Genomic DNA, 22,063 nt, shown 5'->3' with positions numbered 1-22,063 from the left:
GTAGTAAATGTTACCTGGACAGATTTTGATTCATTCGCTTTGATACGCCAATTTTTCATCCATTGAGCAACATTGTTAAGGCAGGTTTGAAGTTTGGGGAAGCACGGATTGGGTCACTGACAACTTATAAAATAGCTGTGTCGTCTGCAAATGCACCGATAACACACTCATCGGTAAGGGGAAGATCCGCAGTATATAAAAGATAAAACATTGGTCCCATTATGCTACCTTGAGGTACTCCTGCTCCAATATCATGAAGTACTGTAGTTTCGTTTCCATGCTTAATGAAAAAGTGCCTTACCGAGAGGTATAATTTTATAAATATAAAAAAATTTAGGGTTAGATTCAGTATTAGTGTGAAAAGAAGACCATCATGCCATACTCGATCAAAAGCTTGTGAAATATCTATAAATGCCGCAGTGAAATATTTACTACAATCTATCGCTCTATGGATATGTCTGTCAAGTCTATGAATTTGTTCTATTGTGCTTTGGCGAAAGCCGAATTGATGGTCAGGGATGAGTTTGTTTTGTTGGATAATCGGTGTAAGGCGTTTTAGAAACAGGATTTCCATAACTTTCGACAGGATCGGAAGTAGACTTATTGGGCGATTTAATTTGGTGTCTTCTTGGCTTTTCCCTGGATTCGGTTTCATGGAGATTTGCGCTATCTTCCACTGTGGCGGAAAATCAACATCATAAATGAGTTGATTTAGTTTTAATGAGCTTATTTATATGAAAGATCTTTGCATGGTAAGTTATATTCATTTACGAACTTAATGAGCAAAACTTCATAAATGAGACAGTGTGTTGTGCCATCAAATTTCAATAGCAGCCTAAATCAAATAAACTGCTTTAACGAAGGTACAGGGAACAAACTATCACATTTAATTAATCTTAATCACAAGTGTGTATTATTCCTATTTAATTTCAGAACCTCAGAATGAATGATGCACTTTAAAAGCATAGTTATTTAATAGTTCGCACTTTAATATTTTCTTAATGGTATGTCAAATGAAACGTTTAAAGCTAAAAAATAAATATGATAAAAATACTTGTTGCAAATATTCAGACCCTACAATATTGTACATTTAAACTGAAACCCTTAAGCTTGTGCCAATTCAGTTACTCAAATTTTAAACACATAAAACTGAAATTAAAAATATGATTTAATCTGCTTACGTATTATACACAATCCACTTGTAAGTAGATGTATTAAACTAATGCCATAAGCACGTGCAATTTGCCGCAAAGTATTTGTAATATAAAGAGCTTTATATAAATGAAAAATTTAATTCTTAATCCGTATGGCATTGGCCAACTCTTCATAGCAACACTTGAGAATCTCATCACACACATAGTCGAACGCGCTGCAAAAATAATCCTGTGAAATGCTAGTACTCATGAGCAATTATTGCAATCATAAAACCACTTACAGCCACTTCGTATGTCAACAATTATTTGTTGGTAATATTTTATTAAACTCTCAATATGATGGCAATTAAAAACTATGAAACAAATATTAAAACTTTGAAACTTTTTGTATTTGTTATAATAATAATGGTAATGTAATAATACAGAACTTCACACCACTACTATTTCTACGAAAATCTATAAAATGGAATGGACCAACTATGCCAAAAGCAACAGAAATCAGCTCACTGGACATATACTCTCTGCCACACAACAACGTAGATACTTTGAATTTACACGCATTCATGCCCAATGCGTCAAGCGCCAAGCGCCAAATAGCCGTCACTATACCATCGAAGCAACACTATCTGCACAAAAAGATCCAAACATCATCATAGCTATACATATACATATAAATTGTGCCAGATACTCGAGTATATACATACCATACTAGTACATGTGTTGTTATATACTCGTATGAACTGTAAAAAGTATTGTGTATATATGTGGACTGATATGTGAGCACAAAAGAACAGACAGGCAAGCTAAAATCAATTACTAACACTTAAAAAATCCACAAAATTGGCAGTTCAATGCATTTTCGATTGCCCATTAGTGCCAATGAAGAACTTTTCGAAAAGTCATTTTGTTGCACTCGAAATATTTGCAGACGAACTTAAAAAATTGCAACAATTCAGACTGCATAAGAAACAATTGTAGCAATTGCAGCTGGAAAATGTGGAAGAAGTACTCTTAAAAAGTGGTTAAGTGTTGCCAACATCTAATGACTCAAAGATGTGCCCTACTTAATGGTGCAGTACGAGTAGTACTGTTTTATTCTTCATGTAATTTGGAAAGACTTTGTAAAAATATAACAAATAGAAAGTAAAATGGTGTATAAATATAACACTGAAAATTGGAATGAGATAACTAATGGAGTTTTAAGGAAAACTTGCACAGAATCACTATATCGAACAACACCATCGAATATAGTAGAGAATATAGTAGGTGATATGACAGTGATATACAATACAGTAAAATCATCTCCGGTTTCTGAGCTGTGGCATTACTCTGAATTGCAATCTTATATCCATCAATAGAACAACACATAATGAGTTATCTATTGCCTATCTGGTGAGGTGAGTGAGATATTCGACAAAGTTTTGCGCCGAAATATATGAAATATATATACTTACCTGAAAAAGTCTAACGATTTTGTTAGTAATGCTTTAGAATGTAATTCAGAAAACATGCGGACTTGGGTTCTTAACAAATTGGATATATGAATAAGCACAATATAGTACTGTGCTACTACAGTAATATAGTCAAGAAACCTAATGTCTGCATCTAGGCCACTACTTCCATTAAATATCTGGATGTCTGGCAATAATGAGCCATAGTTCAAAAATTTAAGTTAATAAAAGTTTTTTTCCCCTTTTATTGATTTTTAGTTATTTTGGGGCTGCTGAACATAAACCCGTAATTCATTTTTCTTCAAGACATCTTGATCTCTGCCAATAATGCGTTAAAAATAATAATTGGGGTTTTTAGGGTTAATGAAAGTCTTTTTTCATCTTTTTTGATGAATTTGGGGTAACTGAGTAATACCGCGTTTACATTGTGTGATTAAAAGTAAATTAAAGCAATTATCGAGATTAAAGTAACATTTCCAATACTAAAGTTAATCTCGTTTTGGTCGAGATTAATTTTTATTCCCTTTAGAAATGGTGATTATTTTTCTGTGCAACTGTCTTAATAACGTAAATATGTTTACGATCTTAAAAGAGTTGGAAAAGAAATGTCAAAATCTGTTCAAAATAAACATTAAGAATTTTAATTAAATTATTTTATTATTTTATTATTATTTACGAATAATTAAATACAAGAATTATTTCCAAGACCACTGATGATGGGTATTTGGCAATACTCGAAACAGCTATATGGTCAGCCAAAAATTCAATTAATTAAAATAATATAAAAAAATAAATTTTTGTTATTGTATTTCACTACTGTTTGAAAAAAAACCTCTTTATTAAATTATTTTGTAAATTTATATCACAATTTTTTTGTACAAACCTGTATTTAAATTCTTTATTAACAGAAATTTATTAAGCACACGAGAAACACTAGAGAAAAGTCAAAATTAATCTCCAATTTATAATGTAAACGGTGTAGATTAAATATTTAAATTCACTTAATTTCGTTCTCTTAATCACAAAATGCAAACGTAGTATAAAAGCTTAAGCTTTGGCACTAAAAATTTTTTGACACTTTAAGAGTTACGAATTTCGTATTTTCAGTAAACTTGATAGAAATTAATAGATAAATCTTTTTATAGAAAAAAAATAATTTTAAAAAATCATTGTAAAAAAAATTTTTTTTTATGGGGAAAGAGAGTATTTGGGATGGCAAAACTGTTTGTCTATTTATTATTATTTACTAAAGACACAAAATTCATATGTTATCTTTTGTAATAAAAAATAAAAATTTTCTAATAACCCTGAAACCCTTTGAAAGCTTAATTATTAAACTTTAACCCGTTATTGGTAAAGACTTAGATGTCTGTGAACAAAAAACGGTCCCAACAGCTTCAGAATTTAGTGTTGAATCCAATATGCCTAGTGTAGCGCAACTACGAGTAGGCAAGTAACTCTTCATATATAAATTGAGTATAACACAGTTGGTATAACAACAATTCGAAGAAGTATAACAGATTTAAGGAATCGGCACAAAAAAAAAAACAAATTTAACAAAATATTTTGTAACTTCAAGTGCAAAGGGCTTTGTTGGTATGTCTGTGTAAATGTCTAGCTGTCGGTCAGCCACTCTGTGCATACCGAGTCCCCCAGCTGCACACATGCACACATGCACACATGCACAAATTTCTATGCAACTGACATACGACACATAAACACAATAAATTTGAAACATGCTAGCTAAAAAGACATGGTCAATATAGCGTTACGCCCTCTTTTCATCTTTTTTCTCGTTTCTTTTGGTAAATCATGGGAGCTGCCTTAGTTGCTTGCTAACTTGTGTGCGGGCTTATTTGATAGTTCGCCTGTTTACTTGCTATTCGGTTGCTCGTTTAAAAGTGGTTTTCAAAGTTTCAAACAAAAGTTTACATTGGCAGCTTTCAAAACAAAGAAAAAACACGATTTCAAGTTTTTCACTACAATAACAAAGCCAACGAAATTAACAACAACGACAACGACAACAACAACAACAGCACCAGAACAGCAGGAGCAATCTTTTCGCTGTTGTTGTAGTTGCTTTTCGACTTACGCCATATTTGCTTTCCTAAATTTTATTTTTTTTCAATTTTTTGTTGTACAACAACCATAAGTAAAATTGCACCGTCATGCACGCCACAGCTCTGATTTTTGTTATTGTTTTTATAAATATGGTTAGCTTTAAGCTTCTCTATATTCTTGATCTTTCATTTAAAGTCAATAGAATCGTTTCACTTGAATTGTTGTTGCTCGTCTTCGATACAACTGCTACTACTACTGCTGCTGCTATGGGTACTGCTGCGACTGCGGCTGCGGACGCGGGTGCTGCTGTTACTGCTGTTACTCTTGCCGTTTAAAATGGAGCTGTTGTCTTTACTAATATTTTTGTCGCTGTTGTGTTTATGTTTCGTACTACAAATTTGTTGTTGTGAATAATATTCTGTCACCCAAAAACTTGCATTCGTCATTCAAGAGCATATTTTTGCATGGTTGCATTTACAGCGTGTGTAAACAAGCATCGCGACTAGTTCTGAACTAGTGAATTCACTAGTCAGCAGGTGTTTAGTACTAGTCGCTTCATGGGCTCAACTGGTGAATTCATCATTGAGTTGTCATTCCCGGTATCAATTGTGCCCGTACGACACACCTTGGAACAAGGCTTTTCACTAGTTCATAAGGGGTGAAATAGTGTCGATTGTATCCGCACTACCCAACGCGGCAATAGTATTCTCACTAGTTCTTGATTTGGAAAATAATAAATAAAACGTTCATTTTATATATTATTACATATTTATTTATTTTAATATAAGTAAATATATACTCATATATTAAATATTTTTATATTAATAAATTACTTTCTAGCTAATTGTGTTGTAGTTAAATCAAATTGTCTAGGGATTTAACTGATGATCTATAGATGATGTTGCAACCTTGTCTTTAATAAAAAAAAAATTTGATTTATACGCTATTATTTTAACAGATTTTGGTACTTACATGGAGTTGGGACACATTTATTCGTACTCATCGTAGCGTGTTTTAATGACTAATGTATATCGTTCTATTATTAATTCTAGATATTATTATATTATATTATTTTACATATTTTTGTATTATATTTTTAAAATTATTTGCAATAAATTAGCAGTAAAAGCGATATTTATCCAATGTAAGCAAGACCATATAAAATCGATACCATATCTGTTAACATTACTTGATCTTCTTCATTCATAGGTTCACAGTCTCATTAAGCATATTGTTGTATGTTTTTACATATTCGCTCTATCGTAAATCAACGCTCTATTGCGAAGGAGGCATTTTATTAAAAACAAGAGAACGAAGCATATTGCTCTCAATTTGTTTATACACAACAAGTATAAGCAGTGGACTTTTGTTTCAACTGGTGAATCATTGCATTACCAGGGATCGGAATATGTACTAATGTTCCAAAATAAATAACTCTTATATGTGGTTGAATTTCTTTATTTCTCATTTGTTTGGTATTCTCTTCGTTCAAAAATAATAAAATGCACCATTAATTTTTATACAAAAAAGTATTGAGAAATTTAACCCACTGAACCCCACTGATCACTCATTTCACTAGTTCCTTTGGACTACTTCGTGTACTAGTGCCTAGCGACAATTGTCTCATAAAAAACTGCTGAGAAATGACTGCGTTATTAAGCGCGGTGCAGTCTATTATTTTTCAATATCATTCAAACTGCGCTCTCTCTTGCTAAAATTTATTCTAGGGACCGAACTTCAACATGCTCACATTCGAATAAGCTACCTTAATTGTTAATTGTGCTGTGGTGGGTGACTAATTAACTTTTTATTTATTCTAATCTAAACACTTAACTTTTTATGTTATAGTATTTATTTTAATCAAATCTTAATACTAAGACATTCATTTTAAATTTTAATACCGCGACCTCGTCCTGGTTGATTGCGACTATACTTTTGAATTTCTCTAGGACTTCATAAATGATGTCACTGCCTTAAAAACAACAACACTGTCCAATTGTATATCCAATCCGTTTTTACTCCTTAATGATCCACTCCCCTCTCACACTACTATTACCTATCCATATTCCAACACATGTACACATGTTTGTAATTCCTTTCATATTATCTGCTTCATAGTTTCTTACCAATAGGTACTAATATTAGCTCAGTAAGCATGTCGCAGGAGCATGAACGCCATCTAATATAGTCATATGTAGCACCGGAGTGCAACACATATCATACCTGATAAGTACAACTCGGGTACAATGCATTCTGGCGGAATAAACTTCAAGTTGGCAGTTTTCGAAAGAATGCTTTGTTCACTGAGTTCTGCTGAATAAAGAGATTCCCATCATCATTTTCGACAATTCCGTTGACTAGAATTAAGAATTAAAAAAGAATAATAAGAGTAGTCTAAGAAGACGAACTTAAGCAAAAGGTTGTTTAATTTATCTATATTGATGAAGTAGCACTGAGAATTTTCGAGAGAAAAGTACTTTATAGGATCATTGTTCCTCGACGAGTTGACAACGACTACAGTTCGTACACTGTACAAGCGAAACTGATACAATTCAGCAAATTACTATCAAGCGGCTTCACGAGGTTGGTCATATTATAAAAATGGATGAAAATCCTAAAGTGAAAAAGGTATTTAAAGCGCCGTTAGGTAGTTAGTGTCTCCAGTGGAGTGATCAAGTTGAGGAAACACTAACCGCACTTGATGTCCAAAGCAGGAGAAGGTGTGCACTCAACAGTAGACAGGAGCACTGCATCAGGCCGAAACCCGATGACGAGTTGTTATGACTATTTAAGTAAGTAAGTAATATAATTACCATAAATTAATATTTTAGTTAAAATAATGAAACAGTCATGATAAGCTTAATTTATTTTATTCTTAGTTTTTAAAAATGTCCTCATACACCACATATACACCCCGTGCCTTTGAAGTCATTGTTCTTGCAAAGCTTGGCATTAAAAAATATTTATTTTGACTAGCTTCCGCGTTCACCGAATTTGAGACCGCTAGACTTTTTCCTCTAGTGTTACTTATAGTCAATAGTGTATTTCACCAACGCTAGACGAACATTCGCAAGAAAATACTCACCATAGTAATCGAAACATTGACAAATGCTATTGATAATGCTAAAAACAGGGCACATTATCTCATTCGAGCTTAGGTTGCATAAAATACTGGAACCCTTAAAAGAAAAAGATGCCGTGGTGAAAAATTTCATTACTCACTTCAACAAAAGCAAAACAAAATCTATTGCTGGCTTGTGGTATTGGTCTTATCCTCATAAAAATGTACATCTTCGAAAATCACTTCTTCAATTTTATGTTAAAAAAAATTGTTGATCTTATAGCAGTAGTGATCAAAATTGATGGATTGTGTCACATCTTCATATATTCCAAAAAATAGGTGCTCAAAATAGTTTCACAGCAAATACCACTGCACATATTGACTTTTTATGGATTCAATAGTTTCTCGATAGTCAATTGTAAATTTTTATTTGTAAATTTTACTCCAGTTTTATTTTTAACAGTGTAAAAAAAATTTACTACGAAAAGTAGCTATAACATTATTACCATTTTTGTTGTTAAATTTCACGATTTTACCATGCTCTGTTATTGCTAAGCGAACTATATTGTAAAATGACAATTGACCTGTATTATTTAATGGAGAATATTCTGTAATTTAAAGGAAAGAAAATTGAAGAATCCCAACTAATTTTTTTATCAAATGAATTATAAACTACTATAACTTATAAGATGGTTGGAATGTCATCAAATTTTGGCACATAACTTTTCAGACAAACGGCACTATCGAACAGTATAATCAATATCTCTCTTCAATATAAACTATTATAACTCATAAGATGGTTGGAGTGTCATCAATTTTTGGCACATAACTTTTCAGACAAACGGCACTATCGAACAGTATAATCAATATCTCTCTTCAATATAAACTATTACAACTCATAAGATGGTTGGAATGTCATCAAATTTGGGCACATAACTTTTCAGACAAACGGCACTTTCGAACAGTATAATCAATATCTCTTTTCAATACTTAAAGAAGATAATATATGCATTCCACTTGTTTATATTAAGTACATAAAGAGTTTGAATACTTTTCCTGCTAAAAGAATTCTTTCACATCCTCAGAATTCGTCTTAGTTAAGGCACACTGTGATTATTGCACTAAGAAAAAAATTTTAAAAATGTTTGAAATATTTATTTCAATTTATTTATTATGTTTTTATTTATTACGTATATGTATTATTATTGAAATTTATACACCTTCTATTAAATAAAATAAATTAATACTGGGAGATTTATTATAAATATAATATAGGTAGAGCACACATTTTTTCTCATTTTATATTCTCAATATAAGCTGAAAAGTTAATTATATTGTATATATTGTATTACAGTGAAAACTCTCTTGAGCAGACACTCCATTCAAAAGTTCAAAAGGTTTTAAGTTCTTTTAAAGGTAAAAAAGTTTGGATTTAGTACATAATCCACATAAGAGGAATATGTTTTTAACGGGGGTTTCCGCTAGAAGACTTTTCACTGTATTTCTTTAAGAAATTAAATTAAATTCTGTAACTTAAAAATACAAGTAAATCTATTGCTATATGAAAATTATTGAAATTAATCACAATATTCTCAATATATCCACCAAAATTTTTATATACGAGAATCTTCAAATGGATGAAATATATAACATAAACGTAATTAGCAGCGAAGGTGTAGAAAGTACGTCTACGTATTATTGTCGGTCTTGGCCGACTGCACAAATATTTACTTAGTCTAATGTACAGATTTTTAATTCTTTACTAAATAATAACACATCGATTCTTAATGTCATGAAAATTTGATTATTATGTGACATATTTTTTTATTAAAAATTTTGCATTTCGGTTGCTAGCAACTCATTTCCTTAGCTATATTTATTATATTAAACTACTTAGATTTTTATATGAGAATATGTTTACATTAAATTTATTTTTTTTTTGTATTTTTGCAAACTAATTGTTTATTATTCACACACAATTATTAAGAGTTTAGATGACGAACTAATTGAATTTTACACACAATGCTGTTACTATATCATTTACTCGTAATAAAGAAAACATGTATTTTTGTTCTACTGCAAATGACTGATGATTTAATAGTCCTTACAAGGATTTAACTTATCACCGCGCATATAAGCCATCCTGATCCGCTGTTTGAATGTCTACCGCCTTCGCGTTGCACAATTTTGTTGCTCCTTTATTTCTAACACCCAATTTTGTGTTTGAAAAGCGAACGGTCTTTTGCTCGAGCGATCCGGCCAATAATTTGTCTGGGAGCGAGAGTGAGACACCTTGAATCCATTTTATTAAAAAAATGTAACTTAAAATCACTGAAAACATTTTTAAGCCCGTAAAATGAAAGCCAGGTTTTTGAAATTTATGTAAGGACTTGGCAGATGAGTTTGGAGTTTCTGTAAAAAATAGAAGAAATTCAGGATGTAATTATAGAATGTCAATTCTTTCAATTCACGAAATACATATGCGTTATTTATGTTAAATTTAGTGATAGTTGTCATAAAAGTTCTTAAGTGGTATTTGAATTAAAAAACTAATTTCATTGGTGGTATTTCAAATCGCATTAAAATCAAATGAAACTGCAAAACGTTGATATTATATTTTTTGTTTATAGTGCACTCAAGAGGACGTTAATGCCGACTATAACCCTTTAGCAATGCACAAAATGTGACTGTCACAGATTCACTGTTTTTTTGGTAAATCTTAACATTTTAACAAATTCTGCGGCCATTAAAAGATTTATGTAATAAAATGGCAACTCAAACTTATATATATCGCTAAACCAGTGCTCCTATATAAAGCCCACGGGAAATATTAACTTTTTGCAATTAAAAAACTACGAACAAACGTGTTAGGTTGAAGTGGTAGCCTTGTGCTCACTCAAATAATAGCGTCGTTATGATACCACGTACTAGTGTTGTTTATATGCAGACTAGAGGTCACTGTACAAGCAACGCACGACTCACCCATTCAAGTGAAAGTGAACCATACTGACAAACTTATAAATGTGGCAACGTCCCTAATTTTGTGGAATGACAGTTCTGTCAGGTCGGTAGTTAAGAAGTCCCGAAGATTTTAAATCATCGCGTAACCAATGATGAAATCTTACATATGAGGTGGAATATAGATTCCCCCTATTTAGTGTATTGTGGCTCTGCGGTTACAGTCACGATAGATGATGAACCTAATTTCATATTAAGTAGTTCTAGTATGCAGTAACCTTTCAGTACCGATTCGGTAGTGCTGAGTAGGTCACGTCTTAGTTAAAGCAGCTGACTGGTAAGTTTCTTATGAAATGAGCCGCTCAAACCACTCGATTTTTATTCAAAGGTTCTAACCGAGACACAATAACGATACAGCATGTATGATAGAGAGTTGCTTTCCATTTACCATGCCAACAAAACACTTTGAACACATGATGGAAAGTAATGCATAGCTTAAATGGACCACAGGCTTATCATATCTGCATTCCAAACCTGCACAAACCTACAACAGACATACAACACATCGGTGAAAAAAATAACAACTGACTTACTTTCACATATTGAAAAAATTAATGCTAACGAACAGATCTATTTCAACAAGTTAGCAGTTAACCGGAAAGATGACACCGAACTAAAAAACCTGTTAACTAAAAATGAGACATCGTTGAAACTCAAATGGACCAACTCAAAGAGTGCATCCCTCAGTTCCTCAAGAACATCGACAGCAAATTTTCTGGGCGATGCACAATTTGGAGCATCCAGGAAGTAAACGACCGATCAAGCAAATATGTGCGCGTTTCGTTTGGCCAGGTATGAAAAATGACATAAGGAAAATGGTAAAATCTTGTCATCAATGCCAACGTACTAAGCGATCCAAGTATAACCCAACAATACCTGGTAGTTTCAAGTTACCAGAGTAGCGATTTGCCTCTGTACATATCGATATCATAGGGTCTTTGCCGAAGTCAAATGGATTCAGCCATTGTTTAACCGGCTTTGATTGGTTTACCAGATGGCCAGTTGTTATCCTTATGATTGATATTAATGCAAATACAGTAGCGGCAACATTACTGGAACGTTGGATTGCACATAATGACGTGCCTTCTGAAATAATAACCAATTAAGGCCAAGAATTCAAGTGAAAATTATTCAATGAACTCACGAGGTTATTTGATGCACAAGTCCACGTTATCCGGTTTCAAATGCAATTGTCCAACGTTTTCACCGCAACCTTAAAACAGCTTTGAAGTGCAGATCCAAGCAAAGCTCGACTGATGAACTACAAGTTGTGCGACTCGCTCTGAGAAACGCATACAAAGACGACATCAAGGCGGCTCCTGCAGAGAGGGCTTATTGTCGGATACATAAATTACCAAGTGACTTTTTTGAAAGCTTCAGTAAAGACATGCACGATTCAGAGTTCGCACAATTACTACGAGACTTAATGGAGCAACTAAGACCGATACCTACAGTAAACCTACTGTACTCATGTTTACCTACGCGATGACACCGTTCGACCACCTCTCAAAGCACAATACGATAGATCACTTAAGGTAACTGATCGCGACGATAAGCTGTTGACCATTCTACGGAAAGCCAAGCCAGTATGTGTAAGTATAGATCGGGTCAAAGTTGCCTACATTTGTGGTGATGAGCAAGAGACAGATTATTGGCAGACATCATAATAGTCTTTTGCACATCAAAAAGCAGACGAACATAACCATAAGTATCTTGTAAATAAAACTCAAACAACGTCTAGCGGCAGACGAGTTCGGTTTTCAGTTCGGTTTGTTGAAAATGTTTAAGACGGTCAATAGCATAGCATCACTAATTTTATCGTGCCATTGATTCATTCTGTCACTGGAGAGGGAGTGATGTGGTACACGAGTCTTTCAGGCGCAAAAGCAATTTTAAGCTTGAAGATTTCATTTAAAAACTACACTTAAGACGTGCTCAACAGTGGCGCGGACATCATAAAGTATTATTGTAAATTGTTGTAAAAATTGTGTTTTACTTCGCTTAGTGTATTATCTCCATAGTCCTGTTCGAGAATTTGGAACACAGCTCATATGGAAAACTTGTAATTCCAAATCGTAATTAATGTGCATGAAATATTATACAAAATGTAATAAGAAATACAAATAAAAGCAAAAGAATAGCGAAAAAAAGTACAAAGTTCACTTAATTTAAAGATAATTGTGGCGTCCATTCATTACCGAAAAACAGAACATTGAAGTACACATGTTTGGTAGTCGTATCCGTTACCGAAGATCATCTCACTTGGTTAAGTTACATGGAAGCAGTGAGTTGGACAAAGTTGAATTTAAGGCAAAAATATCTACGATAGTAGAAATGTAGTACTGTGTCAATTCGTGTCCTTTGTAAAAGTACTATGGAGTCTGAAATGTTAGTATAAATGTGAACAAATGAATGTAAGGCAATGAATCTGAGTCAATGAATGAGTCTTAGTGAGGGACAATAAAAAAATCATTGTGATTAATAATGTAACGTTAGTCAAGCATAACAATGTTATGTCCGAAATTACGGTAACCATCTATAAATATCTACAACACCACATACGCATACATGTTTTATGGAAGGAAATTCCTCCACTGGCTGCAGGATAAAGACACGCACAAAATGCTTCTTAATAGACAAAACGAAACCGGGTTTAACCTCAAATACGAAATTGTGGCGCATTATCAATCTTTTGCGTTTCGTACATACCATATTCAAAGCAAAATACATAAGCGTTTAAGGGAAGAGAAAAGAAAGGGAGTGTTTGAAGAGTGTAGGAAATCGTTAGAAGAAATAATCGTGAAGAGTAAAAGCGAATGCAGATTAAGCAAGAAAGTGGAAAAAAATATGTCTGAAATTCCATAAAATCTTTGCATGATTGTTTTATAACTAACAAACGCTCACACACACTCTTGCAAGTACACACATGTACACCAAACACCACACACAGAACTCCATATAGAAACCATTACTTTGATAAAGTGTCGAGTATTAAATCAAAGTTAGTAAAATAATTCCCAAGCGCAAACGTTTGGCAAGTACAGAAAAACAGAAAAACAGAAAAACAGAAAAACAGAAAAAACATGAAGTAAAGACAAAATAGAAAAAACAAAAACAATAAAATAAAATAGAAAGGAAAGTAGTAGCGTTACCAGTAGGAAATTACAAAGGAAACACCTTGTTACTGGCTTACGGTAGTAAAACTACTGCTGCTACCACTAAACGCTTACTAGCACTAACCATGTGCATGAGCGCCGTAATATATTGCCCGTACCGTACGGCAAAAAAGGCAGCTTTCTCAGACAATATTTTAATGCTTAGCTCTAAGCTGGTGCAATTAATTCAGAGATTAATTCCACCGAAGGGAGTAATTCGCATTCGCCATTTCCCCATCATTACAATACCATAACGAAGTGAAATGTAACGAAATTTCCGTTTGCAGATTGAGGTTCTATGTATGTGTGTAAAAGCTGCATTTACTGTGTAGAATTGTAGAATATATATATTAGAGAGTCGATTATCAAGGACATTTAGAAAAAAAATTTTGTAATCGTTATGAGCGCAGAGTTTAGCAAATTAAAGACAAAAATTTGATATGCTTAGAGAACTAATTACCACACATTTTCTACTCGATAAGCAATATGACTATTATTACTTACTCGTATATACATCATAAATTTTAGCTTTGAAATATATAGAAACATCATTCAACTTAAATGAATAAAAGAACTTACCACGAAATCATGTTATAAAAATTTAAGAATAACTTTTTTATACAGTTCTCATAAAGATTATTGCAAAAACTTTAGTAACTCATAATCAATTGAACACATAAACAAACCCAAGCACCTTCTAGGTATGAAAAGTAAGTTCTGATTCTAAACTTAAAAACACTGATGGGTCCAAAATGGACGCTGACAGTGCAGGAGTAGGAATTATGGTTCAGAAACTCCGCAAAGCAATCGAAATGGGAAATACCGCTTCCATTTTCCAGGCAGAGGTTCTTGCCTTAGAGCTATGTGCGAGAGAATACCGATGTAGAAGCATTCGAGGTAGCAAAATATGCATTCTTTCGGACAGCCAAGCAGCTCTAAAATCTTTGGTCTGGGAATGCTTTCAACTTCTCAGTACCATAGCATCGAGAAACTATGTTACTCTTATGTGGATACCGGAATTTGAAGGGCATGAGGGCAATGAAATAGCAGACTTCTTAACAAAGAAGGGTGCATGTACTCCTTTCATTGGTCCAGAGCTCTACTACGTGGTAACAAATAGCTTCACAAATAACTTATTATGTAAACGGGAGAAACAAAATTCACTTGAACACTATAGAGCCCAAACAGGTATGCGGTAGTCAAGCAGATTCATTGTTCCTGAACACATCAAAGTTGACGCTATCCTTGGCTTTAGCAGAAACGATAATAAAATCTGCCGTTTACTTATTACAGAACACTGTAAGACACTGTAGATTTAGTTACCACATGAAGATTATAGGTGCGGTAGAAGGTGATTTCTGTTGACTCTGTCATGAGGAGAAGGAAACATCCCAACATATTTTATGCAACTGACCAGCGGCAGCAAGGCATAGATTCAACTACATTGAAGTCATTTGACTCTAAACAGAGCGTCAAACAGTATTTCACCACTTAGCAAACGGTAAGTTATAATCAGAAATTAAATAAAAACAGAAAAAACCTTTTCCATCTCAAAGTTCAGTTAAAGCGCATGTCCCTGTAATCAGCATTTCAAAGTGCAATAGAAAGAGTAGGTATATATAGTAGGTATGCAATAGTATATCATCAGATAATGAGTTTCATTTACTATATTATGTTATTACTCAGAATCCGTGGCATATTGTCTGATATTGAATCACAAGTTTTATTTAAAAATAATAAGGTAGTACTACCAACTCAAGATGAAACTGAAAATAAGAGTTCTGAAGATGTCCATAAGTTCTCACATGTTTTCCGATTCGTACATGAGCTCAATGGAATATCACAATGTATAGAGAAAAACGTAAGCAAAACTAACGTGAAAACTAATAGCGTAGATGCTATGAGTATAACATCTGAAGGCAATCCATTAACCGTTTTGGCCCAAAATTTGATTCGACAAAATATTCGAATTCAGATTTCAAGGAGAAAACAAAGTAAATATCTGTTCACGTTGGAACTATTGGTAAAACATCCGAAAAAATACAGAAAATTCAGGAGAATGTTCTAGTGCATTAAGAGAAAAATCTTCTGGTGTTAGTAGCGGTAAAGAAGGCAAACAGATAAGCATACTTTTATCAACATCTAATACGATGTACGATGAATTTTTAAGTAAAAAAACAATAGATGATTGTACATCTATATTTGATGCAGTTGAAGCGCACGATCCGTTAAGCAAAAATAAAGTTATATTAATTGGATGAAAGAAAAAGAGGATAACGTTGTTTTGCCATTAACCCCTGCTAACACTTCAGTTTCAAGAAAGAAACTACACCGACAGATCGTTACAAAGCTTTGTTAAACAAACATACAAGTTTAATATCAATTTTCAGGAGGAAACACTTGAAATTAATTCTCTTGCTTTAGAAACGTATAAAATTAATTGCAGTCCATCATGTGAGGTAGAAAACAAATTTCCAATCACAAGTTCATCAGGCGCTTCCTTTAACACTCTGCACTCCAATAACAGCTAAAACAGCCAATTGATATTGAGCAATTCCGGGCTAAGTGGAAATACTTCTACTTCCAAAACTGGTAATTTGAGTTTACTTGAATCATATCTAACCCCGCATATGTGTTTCGCTTTGTGCTACAGAAAATCTTAACAGGACGCACCCCTACTGCATTAGATGAATAGGATAAAAGTTCTTCTGATGGCGATAATATGTAATCTATTCATAAAATGTTTCTAGCAAGGCATTGAGACATTTTTTGGTGGCGCTGACAAATCATTGGATAAAGTTGCAGGAAGAAGAAAAAATTCGACAATTCATCATTAAACTGAATGTGAAAACATAGATATGTAGAAGTAAAACAAAAAGTAAGACAATTTGCTGTATAATAATCTCACATATTTTAAACTCAACTAAAGAGATTGATTTTACATAACGCATATTTCTAAAACCTTATGTCTAGAAGGATTATTGAAAAAACAATACTTCACCGCTACTTGATTAGAATATTGTTGTGGGTTTTGGTGATGGAAGAACGTGAATGCGCCAAATTAAAATCTGGACTCAATGTTGTATCTTCAGTTAGTTGAAATTCTTCTTCATCTAACTACAATTGTATATGTTGTTTTTTTTTTCTCCGTCTAGTTATATAGTCATATAACTTATTCTGTTATACATGTAGATAAACTTCACTATTTTTTATTTGTTTAAGGAAAAAGAAAAGTCATTGATCTATTTTCCATGTATATTTTCTTTATTTCACTTGTTATTTCAGTTGTTTTCTGTTGTATACAATTTTTCTTTTCTATTTTCCAATTTCCTTAGTATAAAAGTTTATAACTAATTTTACACTTTTAAAAGTTTAATTATCAGTTTTAAACAACTTATTTAACTTTAAAATACACTGAGTTTTATTTGCAAGATTAATTCCACACAACTGTTTTACGCATCAGCGTCTCAGTCATCACTCAAAACTCAACTTCCTCACTCTCCAACTCTAACTGCAACTTAACTTACAACTATGTCTTTGTGGTTTTAAATCTATCTTATATACCCAAACTTGATGCAAAAATCCAATATATGACCTTCAAATTACCCTAGTTACCTAATTTGGTTTATTCATAGTTTCATAATTTACTTTGCTAAATTTGCAAAGTTTTTATTATTAATAAGAATGCTCTACATATTTTTGCAATTCTTCCGTATTTACAATTTCAAAGTCACTTACATCGTGACACCAATTATTAACCAAATACCAAAACTCAGCATTTCTTATCGTCGAACTGACGGTCTGCTGCTTTGGTTCTAGCACAGACAAATAATTATTTGTCTGTGGTTCTAGTCAACAACTGCCCAGATGCAAATAACCTTGCCTATTTTTAGGGAAATGTACGATCACCTAAGATCGTACACACTACCATACAGAAAAACTGCCAAAAACCCGTGAAATTAAATAAAATAAATATTTAACTCACAACATTCCTTCCCCCTATGAAGAACATTGTGGCACACAATGTTATATATCTAACGGTCTATATTAAACTTGCATCAAATTTAGGTTTACATTTTAAATTATTCATTTAAATTTTAAAATCTTAAATCTATATTACATTTTAATTTTTTCATAACATTATTCTTAAAAAAAAATAACACTTTATATACGTCAAAAATATTTCTATACATGTTTACTCTTCATAAACTACTTATTAGTTAAAAATTTGTTCTTATTAAAATATTTTAGTAAATGTTTACTCTTGAAATTTGTAAATTTCTTTATTATGATTCTTATTATAAACTACTTATTAGTCAAAAAGTTTATTCTTATTTAAATACTTTAAGAAATGTTTACTCTTGATAATTGAAATTTGTAAATTTCCTTATTATTGTGTTCTGTTGTTTATTATGATTGTTATTATAAACTACTTATTAGTTAAAAATTTATTCTTATTAATATATTTTAAGAAATATTTACTTTGTAAATTTATTATGCTCCTTATTATAAACTACTTATTAGTCAAAAATTTATTTAGATTATAATAATGAAAATGTTGAGTCAAACAAAAAATATTTATTTCAGTTTTCTAGTTTCATTTTTTTTTTACTTTTCCCCCCCGGAAAAACAGGAACCTTCATCTCCTAATTGTAAACCTACAACTCCTAAAAATTAAAACTAAAGACTAAATTTAAAAAAAAACTTGTTAATAGTTATAATTTTGTCTATCTTTTATGTAATTTAAGTAGATTATTGTGGAATACTCTTTCCCTTCCTGAAATTATTACTTTAGCATTTACTGGACTAGTAATTTCTGTTACTGGGAAAGGTCCCACCCAAATAGGTGAAAACTTATTTCTTCTACTTGTATTCTTCAACCATACCCTATCTCCAACTTTGAACATTCTACTTTTAGAATTCTTATCATAGTTTATCTTTGCTTTAAGTTTTGCCAACTCCTGATTTTTTCGAACCACGTCGTATGAGCGTTGAATTTGATATTTCAAGATTTTTGAAAAATCGTCGTGGTTGTATAATGGTGTTGGTTTTCTTTTTAATGTTATAGGAATCTCGAAATCGAACCCAAATAGTGTTTTTGATGGTGTCTGCTTTGTTGCAGAATGCACCGTGTTATTATGGACATGCATCGCATGATGCAACCACTCATCCCAGTTGGATCCATCCAATTTAACGAAACTTCTTAAAAATTCCGCTAAAGGACGATGACTTCTTTCCAAAGAGCCATTTGCCTGTGGATGATATGGAGTAGTTTGTATTTTTTTAACACCAAGAATTTTGCAGATTTCTTTGAATAATTTCGAAGTGAAATTAGTCCCATTGTCTGTCACGAGAACTTTTGGTATATTAAATTTTGAAATTATTTCGTTAAAGAATTTCCTTGCTACTGTCGTAGCTTCCCCATCCTGTAATGCTGTACATACCAAATACTTAGAAAAATCATCCTGAAATGTTAAAATTAGTTTATTCCCATTCTCTGTAGTAGGTAGTGGGCCTACAACATCCATAAATACTTTGTCGAATGGTCTTTGAGGGGTATCCGTCAAAACCATTGGCATTTTCTCTACCCTAGAACTCTTGTTTTTCTGGCATTGTTGACATGTTCCGACGTAGTCTTTTATCTGTCTTTGCATGCCTGCCCATTTAAACTGTTTTCGTATTCGGAAATACGTTTTAACAGCTCCTTGATGTCCTCCGATAGGTGAGTCGTGGAATTTCTTTAAAACTTCTTGGATATCTTTTTTATTGGTTATAAATACCGCGTAATCTTCTTTCGTTTGGTCCTTCGTATCTTCCACTTCTTCTATTTCATTTTGTTCCATTTTATTTTTGTTTTCCTTCAGATTTGTTGCTCTTTTATTTCCTCTCGTAACTACTGCTATTGGTAGCCGACTCAGAGCATCCGCGTTTTTATTGGTTTTTCCTGGTTTGTATAAAATTTCAAAATCGTATTCCAACAATTTCAATCGGAATCTTCCCAAACGTGTGTCTTGGTCTTTAAGATTTGCTATACCTCTTAATGGCTTATGGTCAGTAAATATTTTAAAATGTCTTCCCAATAAGTAAGACCTAAAATTCCTAGTTGCCCAAACTATCGCAAGAAATTCCTTTTCTATAGTTGAATATCTTTTCTCTGTATTACTCAGAGCACGGCTTGCGAAATAAAGTGGTAAATCAGAAACTACTTCTCCCTGAGACAATACTGCACCTAACGCTTCATTACTAGCGTCAGTTGTTAAAACAAAAGGTTTTGAGAAATCTGGATATTGAAGTATAGGAGGCTTCGTTATTGCAGCCTTCAGTTTAATCATTGCTTCTTGGCAACTGTCGTTCCATTCGAACTTTTCTCCTTTCCTTAGTAATTTATTAAGTGGTAAACACACACTCGCTGCTTGTGGGATAAATTTCCTATAATAATTCACAAGTCCCAAAAATGATTGCAGTTCCTTAACATTTCGAGGTGCTGGGATAGACTTAACACACTTGGTTTTGTCTGGATCTGGAATTACTCCTTTGTCCGAACATTTATGCCCAAGGTAAACGACTTCTCGTCTTAAAAACTGACATTTCTCCGTTTGTAATTTTAAATTATTTTCTTTTAGTGCTTTTAATACTCTCCTTAACCTTTGGTCGTGTTCATTTAAATTCCTTCCGTAGATAACAATATCGTCGAGATAGACGAAGCAATCTATCCCTTGTAATCCTGTTAAAATACTATTCATAATTCGCTGAAAAGTTGCGGGTGCTCCTGTTAAACCAAATGGCATTCTAAGAAATTCAAAATGTCCTAGACCTGTGCTAAATGCTGTTTTCTCCCTGTCTTTACTGTCTACCATCACCTGGTGATAGCCACTAGCCAAATCCAGCGTTGAGAAATATCTACTGCATCCTAGTTGGTCTAAAATTTCATCAATTCTAGGAATTGGAAACACCTGTTTAATTGTTTTTTCATTTAATTTTCTAAAATCAACCACTAGACGCCATTTCTTTTCCCCATCTATACCTGACCTTTTTGGTACAAGGATGATAGGAGAGTTCCATGGTGATTTACTCCTTGTTATTATCCCTTCATCTAGCATTTCACTGACTTGCTTATTAATTTCTTCCTTATGTGCTTCTGGTAATCTATATTGTCGTTGATTTACCGGTATATGATCATGACTTGTTGGAATTTCGTGTGCCAATACTGATGTATAGGACAGTTTATCTCCTGGTAAGTGAAATACATCGTTATATTCCTTAATTGTCTGCGTAATTAACCGTCTTTCTTCATTGTTTAAACGCTCATCCAATCTTATTAATTTCAGTAATTTTCCGTACCTTTCCTGTAAGTTTACTTCTTTGTTCAAATTAACATTAGGGACATTGTACTCATAGTACTCATTCATATCACTGCCCTTTAATTCAATTTCACTATTCATTTCAACTGCATAGTTGTTTGCATTCAAAATTCTTACAAAACCTATTCCGTTTTTTACTTCTGTTAAACATTCACCTGAATAGACATTTCTAAATATTTCCTTTTTATGTATTACGAGTGTTCCTTCTTTAGGCACTACTTTTACTGGAATAATCATTGTTGATCTACCTGGGATTGTCATGCTTTCTGCTATACAAATCCGACCATGATCTACAATGCTTACCAGTGGTAAAGTAGCTAATTCCTCTTTATTCTTAAAAAATTTTAAAACCTTTTTAATTGTGTCTGTAGTAGACCGGTTCCACAGTTCATCTCTACCTAGAAGTCCGTCTGCTGGTAACTGGCTACCTACTGGCACTACATGCATTTTGAATTGTAGAGCTGGAAATTTTCGGTGTTCAATATTGACCGTACCCAATGTACTTATATTGCCTCCAAAAGCTCCTGTAAGACCCTTTGTGTCTTTGGTGTTTATATCTTTTAAATTGATTAACGCCTCTGTTTTTATAAGGCTGGTGTCTGCTCCCGAGTCAACTAAAAGTCGAAGTTTATTCCCCACTGCACGTTCGCAAGGTACTTCTACATAGGCATCATCAAACGATTGACTAATGCTACCTTTGGCATTGTAACTCGCTCCTTTTGCCCGTAGAACTCCTATTTGTTCAAACACCCACTCTGATTTTTCTTTCCAGTAATCCGATAGTATTGAACAATATGTAATT

General features: G+C 32.9%; 1 protein-coding gene across 1 annotated transcript in view; it reads right to left on the bottom strand.

Moving 5' to 3' along the window:
• Positions 1 to 9,693: 9,693 nt before the first annotated feature.
• The window catches only part of LOC119688629, a 77,305-nt gene continuing 64,935 nt past the window's right edge, over positions 9,694 to 22,063 (bottom strand). The window contains exon 7 of the mRNA XM_038103301.1: positions 9,694 to 10,139. Coding sequence (XP_037959229.1) covers positions 9,850 to 10,139 — 290 coding nt within the window. The 3' untranslated portion in view covers positions 9,694 to 9,849. The remainder of the gene's footprint in view (positions 10,140 to 22,063) is intronic.

This window comes from Teleopsis dalmanni, chromosome X, assembly GCF_002237135.1.
Source record: "Teleopsis dalmanni isolate 2A chromosome X, ASM223713v2, whole genome shotgun sequence".
NCBI lineage: Eukaryota > Metazoa > Arthropoda > Insecta > Diptera > Diopsidae > Teleopsis > Teleopsis dalmanni.
The sequence above is the reverse complement of the archived record's forward strand: the minus strand, read 5'-3'. Positions and strand labels throughout refer to the sequence as shown.